The sequence below is a fragment of the Corvus kubaryi genome, unplaced genomic scaffold (assembly GCF_017639235.1).
Source record: "Corvus kubaryi isolate FWS band 111438036 unplaced genomic scaffold, C.kubaryi_AGA036_p1.0 37334, whole genome shotgun sequence".
In the NCBI taxonomy this organism is placed as follows: Eukaryota; Metazoa; Chordata; class Aves; order Passeriformes; family Corvidae; genus Corvus; species Corvus kubaryi.
In genome coordinates, this window is record NW_024581108.1 from 24506526 (window position 1) to 24524920 (window position 18395).

General features: G+C 48.0%; 2 protein-coding genes across 8 annotated transcripts in view; both read left to right on the forward strand.

Annotated features, from left to right (window-relative positions):
* The window catches only part of CACHD1 (cache domain containing 1), an 81779-nt gene extending 73876 nt beyond the window's left edge, over window positions 1–7903 (forward strand). The window contains exons 20-27 of one of the 2 annotated variants that reach the window (XR_006016526.1): window positions 304–390; window positions 574–690; window positions 1254–1405; window positions 1763–1924; window positions 2849–2926; window positions 3744–3845; window positions 6166–6466; window positions 6530–7903. Coding sequence is in view for 1 of the 2 variants with exons in the window: in XM_042030903.1 (XP_041886837.1) it covers window positions 304–390; window positions 574–690; window positions 1254–1405; window positions 1763–1924; window positions 2849–2926; window positions 3744–3845; window positions 6166–6404 (937 nt within the window). In the remaining variant the exon portion in view is untranslated. Of the gene's footprint in view, window positions 1–303; window positions 391–573; window positions 691–1253; window positions 1406–1762; window positions 1925–2848; window positions 2927–3743; window positions 3846–6165 lie in introns of both variants that reach the window. The other variant, XM_042030903.1, reaches the window with a different exon arrangement.
* A 131-nt stretch (window positions 7904–8034) lies between these two features.
* Window positions 8035–18395, forward strand: part of RAVER2 (ribonucleoprotein, PTB binding 2) — a 36500-nt gene continuing 26139 nt past the window's right edge. For all 6 annotated transcript variants that reach the window (XM_042030905.1, XM_042030909.1, XM_042030910.1 and 3 more), the window contains exon 1: window positions 8035–10829. In XM_042030905.1, the coding sequence (XP_041886839.1) occupies window positions 10788–10829 (42 nt within the window). In that variant the 5' untranslated portion in view covers window positions 8035–10787. The remainder of the gene's footprint in view (window positions 10830–18395) is intronic.

Sequence of the window (18395 nt, forward strand, 5' to 3'; positions counted from 1 at the left end):
CATGGATTGGTGATTTTTCATTGAGGGGATCCAGGAGGTTTTGCCCACACCATCCTGATGTGTTTGTGGCACTGCCAGGAAGGATCCTTACATCTAGATCTGAGGGATTGCCAGCTTTTGGAATTCCAGGGATGGGTAACAGAGGCTCTGTCATGATGTCACCCTCAGTCCTGGTGCAGGACAGAGCACTCCCTGTTCCTAGGGAAGGAGCAGAGTCTCCGGACAGCCTTTTCCATGGGAACTGCTGCTCCAGTTAAAATATGGTAGTGTCTGAAGGGCTTTCCCTGTGTTTCCTGCCTGCAGGATGGAACAGAACGAGTGTGAGTGTCCCTGTGAGTGCCCACTGGAGGTGAACGAATGCACTGGGAACCTGACCAACGCCGAGAGCAGGTGAGAGGCAGGACACTGCAGGAACAAATAAATCCCTGTTTGTCCTGCTGAGCTGCAGGGGATCCAATAGGCAGAATTTTTAGTACAATTAAACAGATGACGTGCAGTAGGTGAAGATTATTGTAATTGATTGTGCTTTGGGTGCTTGTGTAACACACGGCTTTACTCTTTGCTGCGATGCAGGAATCCGAGCTGTGAGGTGCATCAGGAGCCGATGACTTTCACGGCCATCGATCCCAGCCTGCAGGATGCACTCCCACAGTGCATCAACACCCAGTGCAACCAGAGGACAGAGAGTGGGTAAGGTGGCCTTCCCCAGCCCTCAGAATACACTCTTGTGGAAATAATCCAATGGAAATAGTTCTTTCTTACGTGTTTTAAAGGAAAAAAATTAGGGGAAAAAAGTATAATGCCAGAATGAGGTTCTGCTCCTGGCATGGAGGGCTCATTTTTGCTTGTAATGAGCAGTCTCCATTCTGACCAGACTTCCCAAATCCTTTCTTCCATCTTCCAAAAGCTGCAGAGAAAGGCTGGAACTGCAGCCAGACTTCACCACACTGGGAAATGCCTTATTGGAGGAGTTACAAGTAGGATTCTCCCTTTGCTCAGGCTCAGTGATTCAGGAAAAAACCAAAACAGACAGAGTTGGAAAATGGATGCTGGAAATGCAGCTTCCCTGTATAATTTCCCTTGTGGTACTTGAGCACTTCCATGGAATTTTTTCTGGCTAAACTCATGTACTTGAGGGTTTACAGATGATTTTGGCCTCACTCTGTCTAATGGTTCTAAAGCAGACTGAGCTTTGCAAAGGAGAGCTGTTGAACTGGAAAGTAACCATGTCTTGTTTGGATCCTCCTGTGCAGGGATTGCTTCGGAGTGCTGGACTGCGAGTGGTGCATGGTGGACAGCGATGGGAAGACCCACCTGGACAAGTCCTACTGTGCCCCTCAGAAGGAATGTTTTGGTGGCATCGTGGGAGCCAAGAGTCCCTATGTGGATGACTTGGGAGCAATAGGTAACTCAGCCTTTCTGAGCAGGTGCTGCTTTGGCTGCTTGTGTTCCTGAACATGCAGGAGGTTCTGCACGTAACGTTTACCTCTTAGCCCGGTGCTAAATCAGCGTAAGGAGTGCGCCAGGCAGGAAGGAGGTGGTGAACGTTGCCTGTTGGAAAACCCTGATGTGGAGCTGAGTGTAACTCCACATTCCTGTCTTTTAAGACGCACCCTCTCTGAATTCCTTCTCCTATTCCCAGTGAGCACAGTCAAGCATCCAGAAATCCTTGCAGAGCCTCTCCATGTTCCATGTTGATTTAACCCTTCCTGCAGAGCATTTACGGTGTTGTTCTCCCTCTGCTTTATCCCTTTTGCCTTAGGAGATGAAGTGATCACCCTGAACATGATCAAGAGTGCCCCGGTGGGCCCCGTGGCTGGAGGCATCATGGGCTGCATCATGGTGCTGGTGCTGGCCGTGTACGCGTACCGGCACCAGATCCACCGCCGCAGCCACCAGCACATGTCCCCGCTGGCCGCGCAGGGTGAGCTCAGCTCAGGGGCTGAACAACAGGGTGGGGATGAAAAAACCCAACAAAACCCAAAGAAAAAGCAATCCCAAAGCTCTCCCCTCGGTTTTGTGGCAGCGCTTCCCCGGTTTTATTCCGGTTTGGAGCTGTGGGGAGCCGGGCCTGGCGCAGGGGCTGTGTCTTGCTGCCCTCTCCTGGGTACAGCCAGAGCTGCTGCTGCCCAGGGAGCCTGCCCAGACCCAGAGGGAGATAAACTAAGCTTTGCCAGAGCTCAGCCACTAATCCCAGCTTTCTGCAGCTCAGCCCAGCAGATCCATCATGTGTTTATTTTGTGCAGCTGCTGGGAGTGACACACTTTTCACCCCCTTTGGGTTTGGGATGTGGCTTTTTTCACTTGTATTTCCTGGTTCTGGTCCATGTGATGTTCATGGAATGTCTGTGCACAGAGGGATGAAACCACTGAAGCCTGAGAGGCAAAACTGTGCTGGGAGAAGGGATACTGGTAGAAAGATAAAGATCCAGAGGTGAGAACACCTCCCTGGAAGTGTTCCAGGCCAGGTTGGAGCAACCTGGGATAGTGGAAGGTGTCCCTGCCCATGGCAAGGGTGGAACAAGATGGGCTTTAAGGCCCTCTCCAACCCCAATTAATTAATTCTGTGAATTTAAGTGTGATCAGAGCTAATTACCTCTATATTTGATCATCCCCCAGCTCTGTTTTAAATCAGTTCCTTCAGAACTTTAAAGTGAGTCCCTTTCAGGGGGAGGTGGGATGAGGCATTTTCCTGGTATCCCAGCCCCAAACATGTTGGAAGAAGAGCAGCCCTAGCTCAGACCAGTAAGACAAAGTGCTTCCACTCTGTTACTGGGGTGACAGCTGGTAGTAAGATGATGCAGAACTCCTCTCACCAGCTGTGTTTTTCTGTTTGTAACGCTGCGTAGAAATGTCAGTGCGTATGTCCAACCTGGAAAATGATAGGGACGAGAGGGACGATGACAGCCATGAAGACAGAGGAATCAGTAAGTACCAAACCACTGTGCTGTGAAAAACTGTGAGATTAAATCAGCCATTTGGTTTTTAATACCCTAGATTTGAATATGTGAGGAGGCCCTGTGCTGATCAGCTGTAGAAAATGACAGAGCAATGTTTTAGTTCAAACATTCAGTGCACCTTCAGTCTCATGCTGAAAAATGATATTTTTCACTTTTAAAAGATAATTCTCCATTAGATGTGGAGGAGTTTTGCCCTTCACAACCCCTGTCATGAGCACTTCCAGAAATAGCTCTGATCAGCTTAAAAATGGCCACTGGGACAGCACAGGGTATGGAAAACTCTTCCCCTTGTTCAGCCTTGGAAAGCAGAAGCCAAGGCTGGCAAGTATGGTCAGCAAACATGGCAGTAAATCTTCTTTGCATGGATTTGGGATGCCTTTAGTTCTTTGCCATCCAATAAAAATGGCACTTTGCATGATCCTGGTGTGCTGTAGGTTGAGCTGGTGCACCCAGACTCCAGGGGAGCTCCAGAGTCAGACCAGGTCCCTGGGCCCTCACTAATACAGTACTCAAGATTTCAAGCTGTATCAGCACTCAGAGATGGAGAAAAAGCATAGCTGAGCTTCATGGCTTGCATCTACTGCTTCCCCACGTCCCTTTTTGTTCCCTTCGGAGTCAGCTTGCAGTGCTGCCGTGGGATCCTCGGCACTGGCACAGCTCTGCTCCTCCTCTGTGGCTGGGCAGTGCCCTTTGAAGCAGAGGTGTTGGCTGAGCTGCAGGAGGCTACTCCTGCTGCCGTGGGGTCAGTGAGACGCTGCTCTGAGGTTGGTTTTGTGTCTCGCAGTCAGCAACACGCGGTTCATCGCGGCGGTGATCGAGCGGCACGCGCACAGCCCCGAGCGCCGGCGCCGCTACTGGGGCCGCTCCGGCACCGAGAGCGACCACGGTGAGTCCTGGGCCCTGCGGTCCCTGTGAGGACTGGGGGACTCGTTTTCCTACAGGAATCTGGCTCCTTGTAGATAAGGTGGCCAGAACTAAAGCCAAACAAAAAGCTTTGCCCCTTCTTGCTTTGTTGTTGGATAGTTCTGACTTGGTTTGTTCTGAGGGGAGACCTCGCTGGGGGCCTCAACATCATCCCAAGGGGCAGTGCTGATCTCTGCTCCCTGTGACAGGGACAGCATCCGGGGAATGGCTGCAGCTGGGGAGGGGTGGGCTGGAGACCAGGAAAAGGTTCTTCCCCCAGAGAATACTGGAGTGACAGGGGAATGGCTTCACACTGAAAGGGAGTAGGATAGATTAAATATTAGAAAGAAATTCTCTGTGAGGGTGGGGAGGCCCTGGCACAGGGTGCCCAGAGTAGCTGTGGCTGCCCCTGGATCCCTGGCAGTGTCCCAGGCCAGGCTGGACATTGGGGCTTGGAGCAGCCTGGGACAGTGGAAGGTGTCCCTGCCTATGACAGGAGTGGAATGGAATCATCTTTAATGTCCCTTCCAACCCAAGCCATTGTGGGATTCTGTGATCTTCCAGCACCTTTAAGCAAATGCTGGTCACCATTAGGCTCAGGGGGTTGGGATGTGTCTCCCCTGCCCTGAGACTAAATCTCCTTAAATCTGGAAAGCTGCTAGAAGGGTGTAATGCTGTTGACTCATGAGGAGGCTTAATTTATTAGGAAATGAAGAGGAGGAGGGCTAGACAAGGCAGTCTGCAAGCTGTTAGCTCTGCAAGGCCGGGGACCTTACAGCAGACCTGGCCCAGCACTAAGGCACTGGTTGCACTAATGGAATTGGGACAGGAAACACAAAGGCCAAACCCTTGGAATGTGGATGAACAGATGTCTCCTAGACAATCTTGCTCTAGGAGGAATTACCCTGGATTTGGGGTGAGATTACCTGTGCTGAGGCAGATTTGCCAGATTAATGCTCCCTCTGCTCCTTTTCTTGCAGTCCCAGCAAATCCTTCCCATCTTTTAGTCATCCTGGGTTAGCAGGGGAGATGTCTACCTCCATCTGGAATGTGCACTGCTATTTTTAGTTTCTGTAATTCCATCTTCTTCAAAGGGCTGCCCAGGCTTCTTCCCCAATTCCTCCGTGCCAGCTCCAAGCCATGACTCAGAGCATGGGAAATGGGAGGCAGCTCTGGGGACTCAGCTGCTATTTTTACCACCCTCCTTTTAGGTGGCTCCAGCTGAAAACCTGACCGAGATGCTCAGGAGCACCAGTGCTTCCTCAGCCTTTAGGCCTTGTTTTTTGAGAAGGATTTATTTTCCAATTAAAGCAAGATCTTTTTCCTTTTACATTTCATTTGGTTTGGCATTTAGAATGCTGAGGTGGAGTTGTTTGCCCTGCAGCCTGGTCTGAGTGGGAACAGCTGGTTTGGATAAATCCAAACGTCCCAGGAACCGGAGCACCTGCTTCCAAGGCAAGGGACAAAACATCTCCAAGGGATCTGTTAGGAGATGGATTCCTTGCTGGAAAGCAAGGGCTGCTAGCTGGCTTCCCAGTGACACCATTTCTGTAGGATATCCCAGGGAACGTGATGTCTCATCACTCCTGATCTGGATTTTAACTCCTCAGACTCCAGTAGCAGATATTTCAGCCAAAAGAGAGCCTTGAGCTAATTGCTCCATGTGTGTGAGCTCAACTGGAAGTGTCAGTACCCTCTGGTAAAAGGAGCTGCCGTGTGAAACCCTTCCCAGGTGCATCCCATGGATTTTGTTAACTGTGGGAAGCTCACCAGCATTAAATACACATGCTTGGGTTTTGCAAACAGGTGACAAGTGCCCTCATCCTTTGAAAAATAAAATACAGCATGATGATTGTGAAGAAATTTTACTGCTTCTAGATACAATAACTGGGAATCCTTCCCAGAAAGATGTAGGTGGTAGGAATAGAGGTACCAGAAGTGGATCCCACCTATTTACTGTCTAAAAATCCAGGTTTATATCTTAACAGATTTTTTGGGGGTGGTATTTTTTATGTTTTGGTTTGAAATCAGTACCAGCAATTCCGTTGTTACAAACTGTTGAACACGTGGATGTTGTTACTCCTTGGGGAGGCACAAACCACAGGTCCCCAGAGGTGGTGGCAGGGAAAAGGATCCGTTACGGATGTCCAGGAGAGGATGAGTTTGTTGGGTTTTTACTCTGTTAATTAAAGAAAATTGTTCTACACTCTCTCGAAGCACCCTATGTGTGATTCCATGAAGGGTGCCCAGCCAGCCCTGGGAATTCCGAGCATCCAGCCTCACTGCTGCTGTTTATTCCCCAGGCTACAGCACCATGAGCCCTCAGGAGGACAGCGAGAACCCCCCATGCAATAACGACCCGCTCTCGGCCAGCGTGGACGTGGGCACCCACGACGAGGACCTGGAGCTGGACACACCGCCGCAGACGGCCGCGCTGCTGAGCCACAAGTTCCACCACTACCGGCTGCACCACCCCACCCTGCACCACAGCCACCACCTGCAGGCTGCTGTCACCGTGCACACCGTGGATGCTGAGTGCTGAGGACACCACAGCCACCACCTGCAGGCTGCTGGCACTGAGGACAGCACAGCCACCACCTGCAGGCCTCTGTCACCATGCACACTGTGGATGCTGAGTGCTGAGGACATCACGGCCACCACCTGCAGGTTGTGGCACTGAGGACACCACAGCCACCACTCTGGAGCAACGGGGACTATGCTGCTCTCCAGGGACAACCTCACGGGCTTCCCCACCAAACTGAGGCATCAGAGCTTTGCATTTTTACAGATGTAAGGTTGGCTCTGGCCTGGAAACGTGCTTGATGAATGGACCTGCCAAAACATGGAGACAGATGGGGCAGGAGGCACGTTAGACCTCCAGGAACAGGGATGGGAGTTTATCCAGCAGCTGGAGTTTGGAGCCCTGTTGTGCTGAGCCAAGAGGAGGGAGAGAGCATAAAGAGCCAGAGATGATTTGGTTTCCTTAACTGGAAGAGCAGGAATCTGCAGCTGGAGAGTCCAGAAGTGCCAGCCAGAGCAGGGGAAGGCTGCTGGCTTCTCTGCAGGTGGAAAGCTCCCTGCTCCCACAATGCTGTGCAGGACCTGGGACAATGCATCTCAAGATTTTTAAGTAAAGGATTATTTTTCTACTATTTATTGAACTTGAAACTTTGGGGGGAGGGAGGGGAGAAAACCTGTTAGCAATTCTCAACGAGTACCACGTGCATTCTGTGCTGGGAAGTGGTTCTTCCTGGGAAAACAGCTGTTCCTTAGGAGCTGAGCTTCATCCAGTGCCCCACTCTGCAAAGGGAAAATGAAGAAGCCCTCTCTGCCTCGGTGTTTACATTAGGATTGCTTTCTTTTCCACCTTGTTTCCTGTAAATATTACAGCCTGATTTCTATTCCAGTATTGTCTTCCTATTTGCAGAGGAGAAATCCTGTACTCTGTTACTAAAATTCTGCCCAGAAGCCTCTCCATCTTCATCTCTTCGCTCATCCTTAAAGGATTCCTGTGTGGAAGTAACAAAGAATTTCTTTAGCATTAGTGACCAGATAATCCCAGATGGAATCTGTGCCATTCTTCTGTTTCCTTAGACCACAAGTAGGGATAAACCAGTGTTTTGTAAAACTTGGGTTACTGTGGAAGAAACCTTGAAACCATAATGAGAAGCTGCTGCTGTTTGTCTGGAATTTTAACCTTGCTTGATAACTCAAACAAAGATTAATCAATGTCTACAATGCAGGGCATCATAATTATCAATTAGTTTTAAATCACAGTGTTGTATTTTAGATTCACATTTTGTGATTACAATGGTATCAAGCCGTTCTTGCACTGTGCATATGATAAACATCCATTTAGATGTAGGGTTTTTTTAAAAAAAAAATCACTTGTTTTAATTAATATGGTACTTAATACTGTATTATGTAAAAAATTGGTTCTTAAACAGTACAGTAAAATAACTATATGTGTGATACCAGGATACCCCTTTATACTATGTATAAAATTCAAATCTCTAGTGAAATAAACTGTATATAAGTATAGATCTGTGGGGAAGTGGCTGCACTGAAAAGATTCTGCCTCAGTTTGCTTCTCTGGCTGAATAGGACTGAAAATTCACTCCAGTTCCTACGGTTTTACCAACAGCCTTGAGAGATGTAAACTTAAATGTAAATGACAGTATTGATAGAAGTTCTAAGGCCTTTTTTTAGCTTGTTGGTCATTATTTGGGAAATGACATTTCTGGAAGTGGTCAACCACTGCTTGGAGTCACCAAATCCAGTAATTTCAGGGTTTTATTCTCCTGATCCTCTCCTGAAACCTCAGTGGCTCTGGACTTGCTGTTGTGCTGTGTTTGAGCAGGATTAGGTGGAGGCTTTTTGCTGACCAGGCACTGCAGGAATCCACTGAGCCTCTGCTTTGTGCTCTCCGAGCTCTGCAGCTGATGCCCTGGGTATCAGCCTTGATTCATTTCCAGTTTGGAATCCAAAGTTGTGCTGGTGCTTGGATACCCTGGGACAAATCATTTTTGATAAAATGTATCAGAAATATCACTAATAACCACATACATTGGAAAATGTCATCATGTTGATTACTTGAGCTACAATGTTATTTCAGGGGAGAGGTTTTTTGGTGGTTCTTCACCTTCCATGCCAGCAGAAGGTGCTTGCAGGGTTCTGTTGCAGCTCTGCCAGGAGCACAGCAGCTTCCAGAACCTTGGAACAGCTCTTGGAAGTCCCAGCAATCAAACCCTTTTTGCTTTTGCCATAAAAGCTTTTCAAGAGCTTCTCCTCGCTGCTGCTTCATCTTTTTTTTTCTGGGACATACAAACTGTTCTTGATTTGAGGGGTCAGGATAGCCCTGCTTAACTTGAAGTGATGGCAAGAGCCCGAGCACTTGCTGGTAAAAAGTAATTACAGAAAAAACCCTCTGATTTGCAGGTGTGCCAAATCCCAGCTTCCACCACTGACACTGACCTTGTCCCAGCAGGAATAAATGGGATGCTGGGAAAGATAACGCTGCTGATAATGGATGTGATTGGGGTTTTTAAGGAGCTGCATGAGAGCTCTTCATTTTTACTGCCTGTGTACTGCCATGGCCTTCCCTCCCCATCATCATTTTACTGTGTTGACTGAGCAGCAAGATCATAAAAGGAGCAGTTATACCCTGGATCCTCCTTCCCTAAACTGATAAGACTTTATGGCCATTAATTTTCCTCTTCTTTCATTTTTGCATCATAGTTGTAGTGATTTCCTGCAGGTTTTCTTTCGTTCTCCCAACAAAAAAAGGTTGTTTGAAAATGAAAATGAGCATTGCCTTTAGTTTGTGTTCAGTAATGTTAAATTGACTTGATGCTTGGAGTATTTGGGATCTGCCAAGTGTATGGATTTTTCCTATATCCAAGGAACCGTGGAGAAGCGTTTCTATGGGTAGAATATATTGATTGAAAATGCATTAAGATTATTTTTAAAAATTTATTTATGCTATTGCCTGGCTAAAAAGTGTGATTTGCAAAGACAAGTCTGGTACAATTTGCCCATGAACATTTTTATAAGGCCACTTCAGCCATGAAATATTATCTTTATCCTTGCCCTTGGCAAGGGCAGAGAGGATGGATGGGAATTCAGGAGACGTTCACATACAGCAGGACTTGTGACTATAACTGGGCAAAGGGAGATCTCTCAAAGGCTTTATTCTGTGAAGTGACCCAGAAATGGGCAAGGGGACAGAAAGTGGATTTGTCAGAGGAAAAACTCTGGGAGTAAGCTGGCAGCAAATATGGAAAAGGGAATAAAAAATAGGATGCAAAAGTCCTGGATCTGAGAGAGTGCAGGTAATCCAAAAGGCTGTTAGTGAGTTCCAAGATTAATTTGCAGCGTTCCAGCTCTTGGCTGCCCATTTCAGTTGTTTGTAAAAGAGATTCCCAGCTATGGCTGGGATTTTCAAAGGAGCCTGCACTGGGCTGTCAGTGATGTTTGGAATATTAATTCCTGCAACAGTCAACTCGGGAACCATTGGATTGTTCTGCTGTACAAACCCCCCTGTGCCAGGGAGCCTAAGTGGGAAAAAGGAACTTCAGTGCTATGGAATATTTCATATTCCTGACTGGCAGCTCTGGGGCTGATGAGAGGTGATGATTTTGTGCTTTGTGCTCTGAGCTGAGCACGGAAGGACCTTGGCCCAGAAGGGCCAGCGTTCCTGGAGCCAAGGCTGCAGTGGAATTTGGACACTCCAGTCCAAGAGTGAAGTTCTCCAAGCCCTGCCTCGTTAGTGAGGTGCCAGACACAGCTGGGGTGAGTGCCAGCCCTTGCTCAGAAGAACTGCTGGTTCCTCCTCGGGAGAAGGTCCCATGGGATCGTTGATATCCCCTTGGAACAGCAACGCTGTGAGCAGAGGAGCGGGAATGTGATGGCAGAGGCAGAACATGTCTTGGATCTGCAGGTTTTCTTCAGCTCACACAAAGGCCTCTTCTAAATCCTGTGGAAAAAATGATCCCTGGGCTGGTTTCCATGCTGGGAGCAGTGGCTGGGGCTGCCCTGGGAAGGAGCAATCCTGGTTTGCTCTCGTTTGTTGTTGGTTTTGGAGCTGGCACTGGCAAATCCACCGGTTCAGCACTGCCTGAGCAAGTGCCCTCTGCTGGGATTGCCTCTCTTGGGACAACAGCAGGGACAGCAGGGAAGGGAATGTCTTGGCCAAAGGCACAGGGCAGAAAGGAATCTTTCCACCCCACCTTCACCTGGCACTGGAACAACTCCATGGATAAAGGGAACAGCCTCCCAAACTGCCAAGTCAGCATTTTTCACAGGCATTTTGCAGGGAAAATGTGCAGGAAGGTGTTGGCAGCCAAGGTCCTGACAAAACTGGTGGCTTTCCTTAAATCCAGTCGATCCATCAGACTGCCAGGGATTTCCACTTCAGCCAACACTGATGGATTCTTCCAGTTTTAAAACCCTTCCACTGCACTTGGAGGTAATGAAGTTGGGCAGACACCCCAAGATGGGCTGGCACCAGCAACAGGAAACTGGGAATGCAGTCAGAGAGTTTAATATCCTTCTTTTCACTTCTCCAACATTCTGACACTTCCATAAAGTTGCTCCCAATATCCATTCTCTTGGTATAATGTATGCAAATCACATGCAAGATTAAAGGTTGAGTAACATGATCTAATGGCTGCAAAATAATAGTAACAAACTCCTTAATAATGGGTTTATTTCTATTGCAGCTGGACCAAGTTCTCCATAAACAAAGCAAAAAACCTCAGCCAAGAAACCTGGAAAACAGGAGGGGGATGGATTTTTTTCACTCTCCATGAACATGGAGAAGTCAGGCACAGCACGTTGGGTGACAGTTCCTATGGAAACCTCTTTATAACTGAATGGCAGAACATTTGAAAGCCTCATAAACTTCTTGGGAATGTTTCTCTTGCCTTCCCTCCTTTAGGCCACTTTTCCATATTGAACAAGTTTTTTCCATGTGTAACAAGTTACAGCGTTTTTAAGAACAAAATATTGTGGGGGTGTTGGAAATTCCAGCCTCTGCTGGCAGGGAGAAATCATGGACTGGTTTATCTTATCCAAACAAATTGCTGGTCCTATGCCTGCACCCTCCCAGAACATCCCAGCTCCTCAGTTATTCCCAGCAGATTTCCTCCTGGTTTATAATCAGTGGGATCCAAGGAGCAGTAATGGAGATGTATGGATTTACCCTATGGAATGCTTTTACACCCTGCATTATGATTTCCCTATTTTTTGGTGGGAAATGATTTTATAATTCCCTGTGAATTATCACTATCAGTTTCCACTTCCTAGAAAATTGGTCTTTTTAGGGAATCTTGAGACAGAATGATTTGGAATTCCCATTTGCAGCACATTCATGGGCTGGCCAATAAAAATACTCCTGGTAGGAATGTGGGGCTGGATCTGCTTTTGCCAGGAATCCAAGGAACATTTGGATGTTTTTTAATACTAAAATTGCCAAAATGCACTTGGTGCCAATAAGTAATGACTAAATTTGAAGCTGAATGAGGAAAACTAAAGCCTGTGTGGGAAGAATGGTGATTTAAAGCAGGGAGGGCATTGATTCAGGAGGTGTTGCAGAGGTTCCCCTGTGAATATCTGGGCCATTTATTGAGGAGAATTGTAGTTGCTTGATCTTATTTCCCTTTGTTCTCAGTTATTATTCAAGAACTTGGCTTTGCTTTGTGGTGTTTTAATATTTACTCCTTTTTTTTTTACTGCTTTTAAACACAACCACACAGATCTAATGATGCATGGGGCAACAAAGGTTTTAAATTCTACTGCAGAGACCACAGGTCCCAAAATAGCCCATTACAGCACAGCCCAGTAACGATTTCCTTGGAGGAGTTACTCACTGTGGAAATTATAGCTCTGAACTCTCCCACCTTTTTGCTATTTATTTGCAGGCCACTGAGTTAAAGAGTGGAACCAAGGAGAAGCTGCTAACCAGGCTGATCCTGAGATAATCCATCATTCCTAAACTCAGGAGCAGGGTTACAGCAAATTCACAGCCAGCAGGTTCCACTTAAAATGTTTGGCGAAGAGTTTTTGTGCCTGGGTGGAAGAACAGGAGTAAAGAAACATCCAGGTTTGGGCATGTCATGGAATGGTGCACGGAGAATGCCAAAAGTATAGGAATTTGTAGGAAAAAACAGGATAAAGGAACTCCTTTTGGCACCTGTGGTGTATTTTGGATGCAATGTGTATTTGTGAGGTGATCATCACCAAACTAATTATTGGTGTTGAAAACTAAATCTGCATCTTTTGGATTCAAAACCTCAGTGTCTTGATGAAACAAAAGGAGCAGCTGGAGCAGGAACAGTGAGAACAGCAGGGACAAAAGGGAATGGTACTGTTTGTGTGTTGACATAGAGTGGTGATGGGAATCCGTGATTTTATGGAATATGCAGCAGCTGATGGGTTCCACATCCCCCCTGCAGGAAGCATTTGTTTAATTTCTCTTTCATTAAGCAGTCACTTACCTAAAGAGCTCACAGATACATTCCCAGTGTCTCAAATACCTGGGAATATCAGGTGGGTCTTGCATCCAGCAGATGTTCTCAGTTCTTGGCTTTCATTTTATCTGCACAGACCCGAACTTGTTTGTACTTTTGAATGTAGAATCCCAGGAAATCCCAGAATCCTGGACTGGTTTGGGTTGGAAGGGACTTTTGACACCCTCCACCCTCCCAGGCTGGACAATTACACCTGACTGCACCTGTAATTCCAAAAGAATGTTTGTGACACAATTCTAATTCACATTCATTCCATAAAAATTATAAAATATATATGGCTGGTATGACTTCAAAGCTGCAGAAGCACAGGGAAATTAATCTTTTTAGGAGAGCTGCAAATGCAACTGCTGTGGTTGGGTACATTACTCTTTAATTAGCAAGGAGTTCAGTGAACTAAATTAAATTAGTACAAGGTGGTTTATCAGTGTAGCAGCATCAGGGCAGCAGCACAACTGAAGTTCCACTTGAGGTTACACTGGACTGTTCTATTATTTTTCTATTATTTTTTTAATAATGCTTTTTGCTTTTGCAGGAATATTGAAACCCAGTGAAAGTGTTTTAGAAAACTGGAGAATGCTTAGATCAAAGCATAAACGTGGAGGGGTTTGGTTTGGAAGCTCCAGAAAAGGAGTCTGGGTAAAGTCATACAAATATTTCATGGAGAAAGATGGACTGCACTCAACAGGAGGAAATTCCTTAAGGAAATACCTTTATGCCTTGCCTCAGCATCCTCTTCCTCCTAGGACAGCTCTTTTTTTGGGAGACTGTTAGCACCTGGACATGAACACTGAGGGGGGAAAAGATGAACACTTTGACCTACAAAATACAATCTTTTAAATATCTATCCCTAACCAAGAAAAAACTTCCTATTTCTCTGATATTTTATATTTTCTCTGAATATATTCCTATTTTCTGGAGCTTCTCTGCAACTATTTACTGCAGGAATTTTGTTTGTGCCATTAATATCAAACTGCTCCTTTCTGAACTAATTCTTTCAGCAGTGCACTTTAAATTTAAATGACTTAAATTCAGGACACCTGCAGCCCATCAGAAGACCCAAAAAAGGCAATTTTTGAGGAGGTAAGGGCAGTAGGTAGGATTAATGAGCAGTGGTTACAGGTGAAGTAGTGTCCACCTTCAGACTGGAAAATTAATGGTAAAGTTAATTATTCTGCTTGAATTCCTTCATGAGCATCACTAAATTTTATGATGTTTGAGCAGATCCATAATTTCATCTGTAATTGCTTAATCTGGTGATTATTTTTGAGGAGATGTTATGTGTTTCAGTATTCCTAGGAGAAAAGTGTTCCTTTTTCATGATCCCAGAATAATTTACATCCCATAATCGATGAACCCTTCACACCTCTCATTTCCAATTATTTTATTTATTAAAAATAGTGCAAATATTGAAAAAGGAGGAACGTTACCTCTTTAATAAAACATTAGGGAAAAGGAAGCCGTTGAACAGAAGCTTGTCAGCTGTCAATTTTTAAAATAATAAATGACAAAGTACTTTGATTATTGTAGTTTTAAAATTAATTTTAGAAGTGACGAAAGTCCAAGATACTTTGTACTCTTAACTTGTTTTAGTTTGGGCTAAAGCAATTTCTAAAATCATTTATTTGGTGGAGTTTTTTAATCTGTAACTGATAATTAAAAAGGCACCTTAAACCTAGTCAAGAATTATCCATCAGAATTAGATTTTCCTGATAAGAATTTAATCACATACACCCAATTTAACTCCAAGCGTTCTTCCAATTTCCTTTTAAAGATTATTATGTTTCACGTCTGGGTTTTCTTTTGCCTGTTCTTTGTGGTTGGCCTTGTGTCTAAAAATGGCTACAAATATTTAAATTATTCTTCACTCATTTATAGCAATGATGACAACGTTAAGAGCTAAATTTACTGTGTTGTAAATGACATTGCAAGGAACTATGTAGAGGAGAAATGGATTTTCTGAGAGGACAACCTATTTCATTTTTTAAAGTGGGTGCTGACTAACAGAGTGAAATGTTTTTATGGACAGAGGCTTCATGGAAGTGGAAATGTATTTTATATTGATTCCCTGGAATATTGTCCTTCTGTTGTGAGGTTGGGCTCTTTTTTATGGCAGGTCACAGCCCTGTGCCCATCCCCCATGTCACCAGTGCAGCACCCAGGTGCCGTTTTACCTATTTTCATGGATTTTGATTAGTTTGCCACATTTCTGATGAGGAATAAAATTAGGACAAGATCATCCTGGGGCATTGTGCCTGCTGACCTCCAGTGGAGTTCTTGGGTCCACTTGGGGCTAAAGGTTGGACTTGATCTCAGAGGTCTTTTCCAGCCTAATTCAATCTGTGGAATTTGCTTTATTTTGTTGCTGTTCTGTATTTCGGTCTCTCCGGGTGGATCTGTATCCAGGGAAGGTGGCAATGATGGGGATTTGGGGAATGATTCCTGCTGCGGGAGGTGACCCCTCTCCCAGTGAGGGAGAGGGACCGTGCCCTGGCCATGGCCTCCGTCAGGGTGGATCCTGGGGCAATTCCCCTCACAACAGAGCCACAGCTCTCCTCCAGAGCACTCAAATCCTTCCCAAAAATCTCTCTGGAGATGCATTACTGTGGGGATGAAGTGAGAAGGGCTTGAGAGTGCTTGTGGACAACAAGCTGTCCCTGAGCCAGAACAGTGTCCTGGGGGACAAGAGGCCAACGGGATCTTCAGAAGAGCATTCCCAGCAGGGCAGGGAGGGATCCTGCCCCTGTGCCCAGCCCTGGGGGCACCTCTGGGGTGCCGTGCCCAGCTCTGGCTCCTCAGCCCAGCAGGGCCAGGGAGCTCCTGGAGCGGGGCCGGCGGAGGCTGCGCAGCTGAGGAAGGGCCTGGAGCATCCCCGTGCCCAGCACAGGCTGAGGGAGCCGGGGCTGCTCAGCCTCGAGAGGAGCCCCAGCTGAGAGGGGCCCTCAGCCCTGGCTGTCCCTGGCTGCAGGGAGGGCTCAGGGCAGGGCCCGGGCTCTGCTCCGGGGCCCAGCAGCGGCACCAGAGCCACGGGCAGGGCCTGAGCCCAGGAATTGCCCTGCACAGGAGGCAGAACTTCTTCACCGTGCGGGTGATAGATTGTCCAGGGAGGGTGTAGTCTCCTCACCAGGGTTATCCCAGCCCCGTCTGGACACAATCCTGTGCCATGTGCTCTGGGATGACCCTGCAGGAGCAGAGACCTTGGACCAGATGCCCCTCTGTGGTCCCTTCCAACCTAGCCCGTTTTGTGAAATTGCCGCTGCGTTCCCGTTCATCCCACACACCCCCTGGAGCTCCGTTACGAGGAGCGCCGAGCCTGCTCCGCTGCCCCCCATCCCTCCGAGGCTCCGGGGTCTGGCGGCCGCGAGGGGCCGGGCCCGGGGGCTCCCTCAGGCTGCCCCCGGGCGGGGCAGGGCGGGGGCGGCCCCAGCGTCGCGCTCCCCCCGCGGTCCCCGGCGCGCTGCAAGATGGCGGCGGGAGCCGAGCGCGGCGCGGCGCTGCCCGCGGAGCCGCCGCCGCTGAGCGCCGAGGAGGTGGCGAGGCGGCTGGCGAGCACCCGCCGCGAGCTGGGCAACCGCCGCAAGATCCTGCTGCGGAACCTGCCGGCCGAGAGCAGCAGCCAGGTAGGGCCGCCAGCGCTGCCCGCAGCCGCCCGGCGGCGTGGCGCGCTCCCGCCCGCGCCTCAGGCAGGGGCCGGCGGTGGGGAGGGAGGCGCGGGGCAGCCCCGGGTCCCCCGCGGGGCTCGGCGGCCGCGGGGCGCTGCCTCCCCCCAAGCGCTGCCCCGCACGGCATCGGTTGCGTGGGGCGGCTTTGTTACCTGCGGAGAGCGGCTCCGGCTCGCCCGTCCGCGCCCTCACCGGGGGCCACGCCGGGCTGGCCGGGCACCACTCGCCGGGGGGAGCCGGGGTCGCGGCCCGGGGCGTGAGGGAGCTCGGCGGGGGCTCGGTGTGGGTGAACGGGTAACGGGAGCGCCGCCGGCGAGGCGGCACCTGTGTGCGCACAGGTAGGGCACTGCAGCACAGCCGCTTTCAGTGCGAAATCGGAGCTAAAAAGCTTCCAGACTGGCTTTTCTTTTATTGTGAGGTGAGCCAGACGTAGCGAGGGAAAGCGGTTTTCCGCAGTCTGACGGTGGTTTAGGAAAATTCCGCTCAAATTGCTGCTCTTGGTAGGAGATGATCGCTGAACTCTTCAACCGAGTACTGTGAGTCAGATGCTGAGGTGATTTAGCTGCACAGTCACTTCACCAGCTCCAAACACACAACTTGATGCACAAGTATATTAAAAAAAAAAAAAGTGACTGCGGCTTTTGTTCTGCTCTGCTCCTCGTCTGCCTTCCCCCTCTGTAAAGCACAGGTGGTTTTACTACCTGCGGGTAAGAGCAGCACGTGCAGACTCTCAGTTTCTGCATAACTCCGGCAGAAAAAGGGACTATTCATTTTGGAGAGGCTCTTTCAGCGCTCGCTGTAATCCGACCCGCAGCACCCAGCTGGCCGCCGCACTTCTGGCTGTTTTGTTCTCGCATACGCCGTGCCTCGCGGTGTGTCTGGCCCTGCCCTAGTGGGATCGGGGATGGTTAAAAGTTTAGAGATGACAGCTTTGTTAGGGTGCTTTAGGCACCTCTATTTATAGGAGCCTGATGAGCTGATCAATAGCAAACTCGCAGCTTGGTGAACGCTGCTAATCTTCGGCGTCTCTTCATGAAGTGACGGTGTTGACAGAGAGGGCTTTGCTGGTGTGTCGCCAGATGCTTGCTATGGATGGCCAGGACAGGAGCACTCCCTGGCACTCCAGTTGTGTCCCTTGATCCCACTGCAGGTCCTCCATGAATTCCCAGGTGGGAATTCACCTGTATGGAACCTGTCGAGTTTGGCGTTGCTTGCTCAGCCGGAGTGTGCTACAGGGAAATACCAACATTAAGGTCAAATTCGGCAGCCATGGAGTTTTCTGGAAGTTTGCCTTTTTGTTTTGATGGCTTAAAGGCAGCACTTAGATGCCTTTTTTTTATATGTCAGGTTCTAATGTTGCCCTGTATACCATGTACAGATCCTGAAATGCACAAGTTGTCATTTTAGTTTTTAACGTTGTTGAGCTACTGGTGTTGGTAATAAAGGCAGAAGAATTGTGCTATAGAAAGTTTCTGTCCTGGAGCAGTTTTGGAAAGAAGTGTGTTTGTGGTCAGGCATGTTAAATCTTACCTGTGTATTTGGCTGTTGTATATTTCCAAAATTACTGTGGAATTTAACATTTCTTGTTGCCAGTTAACACCCGTGGCAAACACGGGTCTGTCTTCTGTTTTCTCCTTGAAGTAATGGGTGAGCCAAGTAAAATCAGATAAACTATTTCTGACCTGGCCAGTTTATTCTCTGTCAAGAGGGAGATGAACATCACTGAAACGCAGCCAAGTCTCCCAGAATAGGTTTTCATAAATGTAACTGTTCATCTCTGAGCGTTGGGGTGTTGGCTTTGCTGCCATTTGTTGTTAAGTGAAGAGTGAGGCCAAGATTTACCAA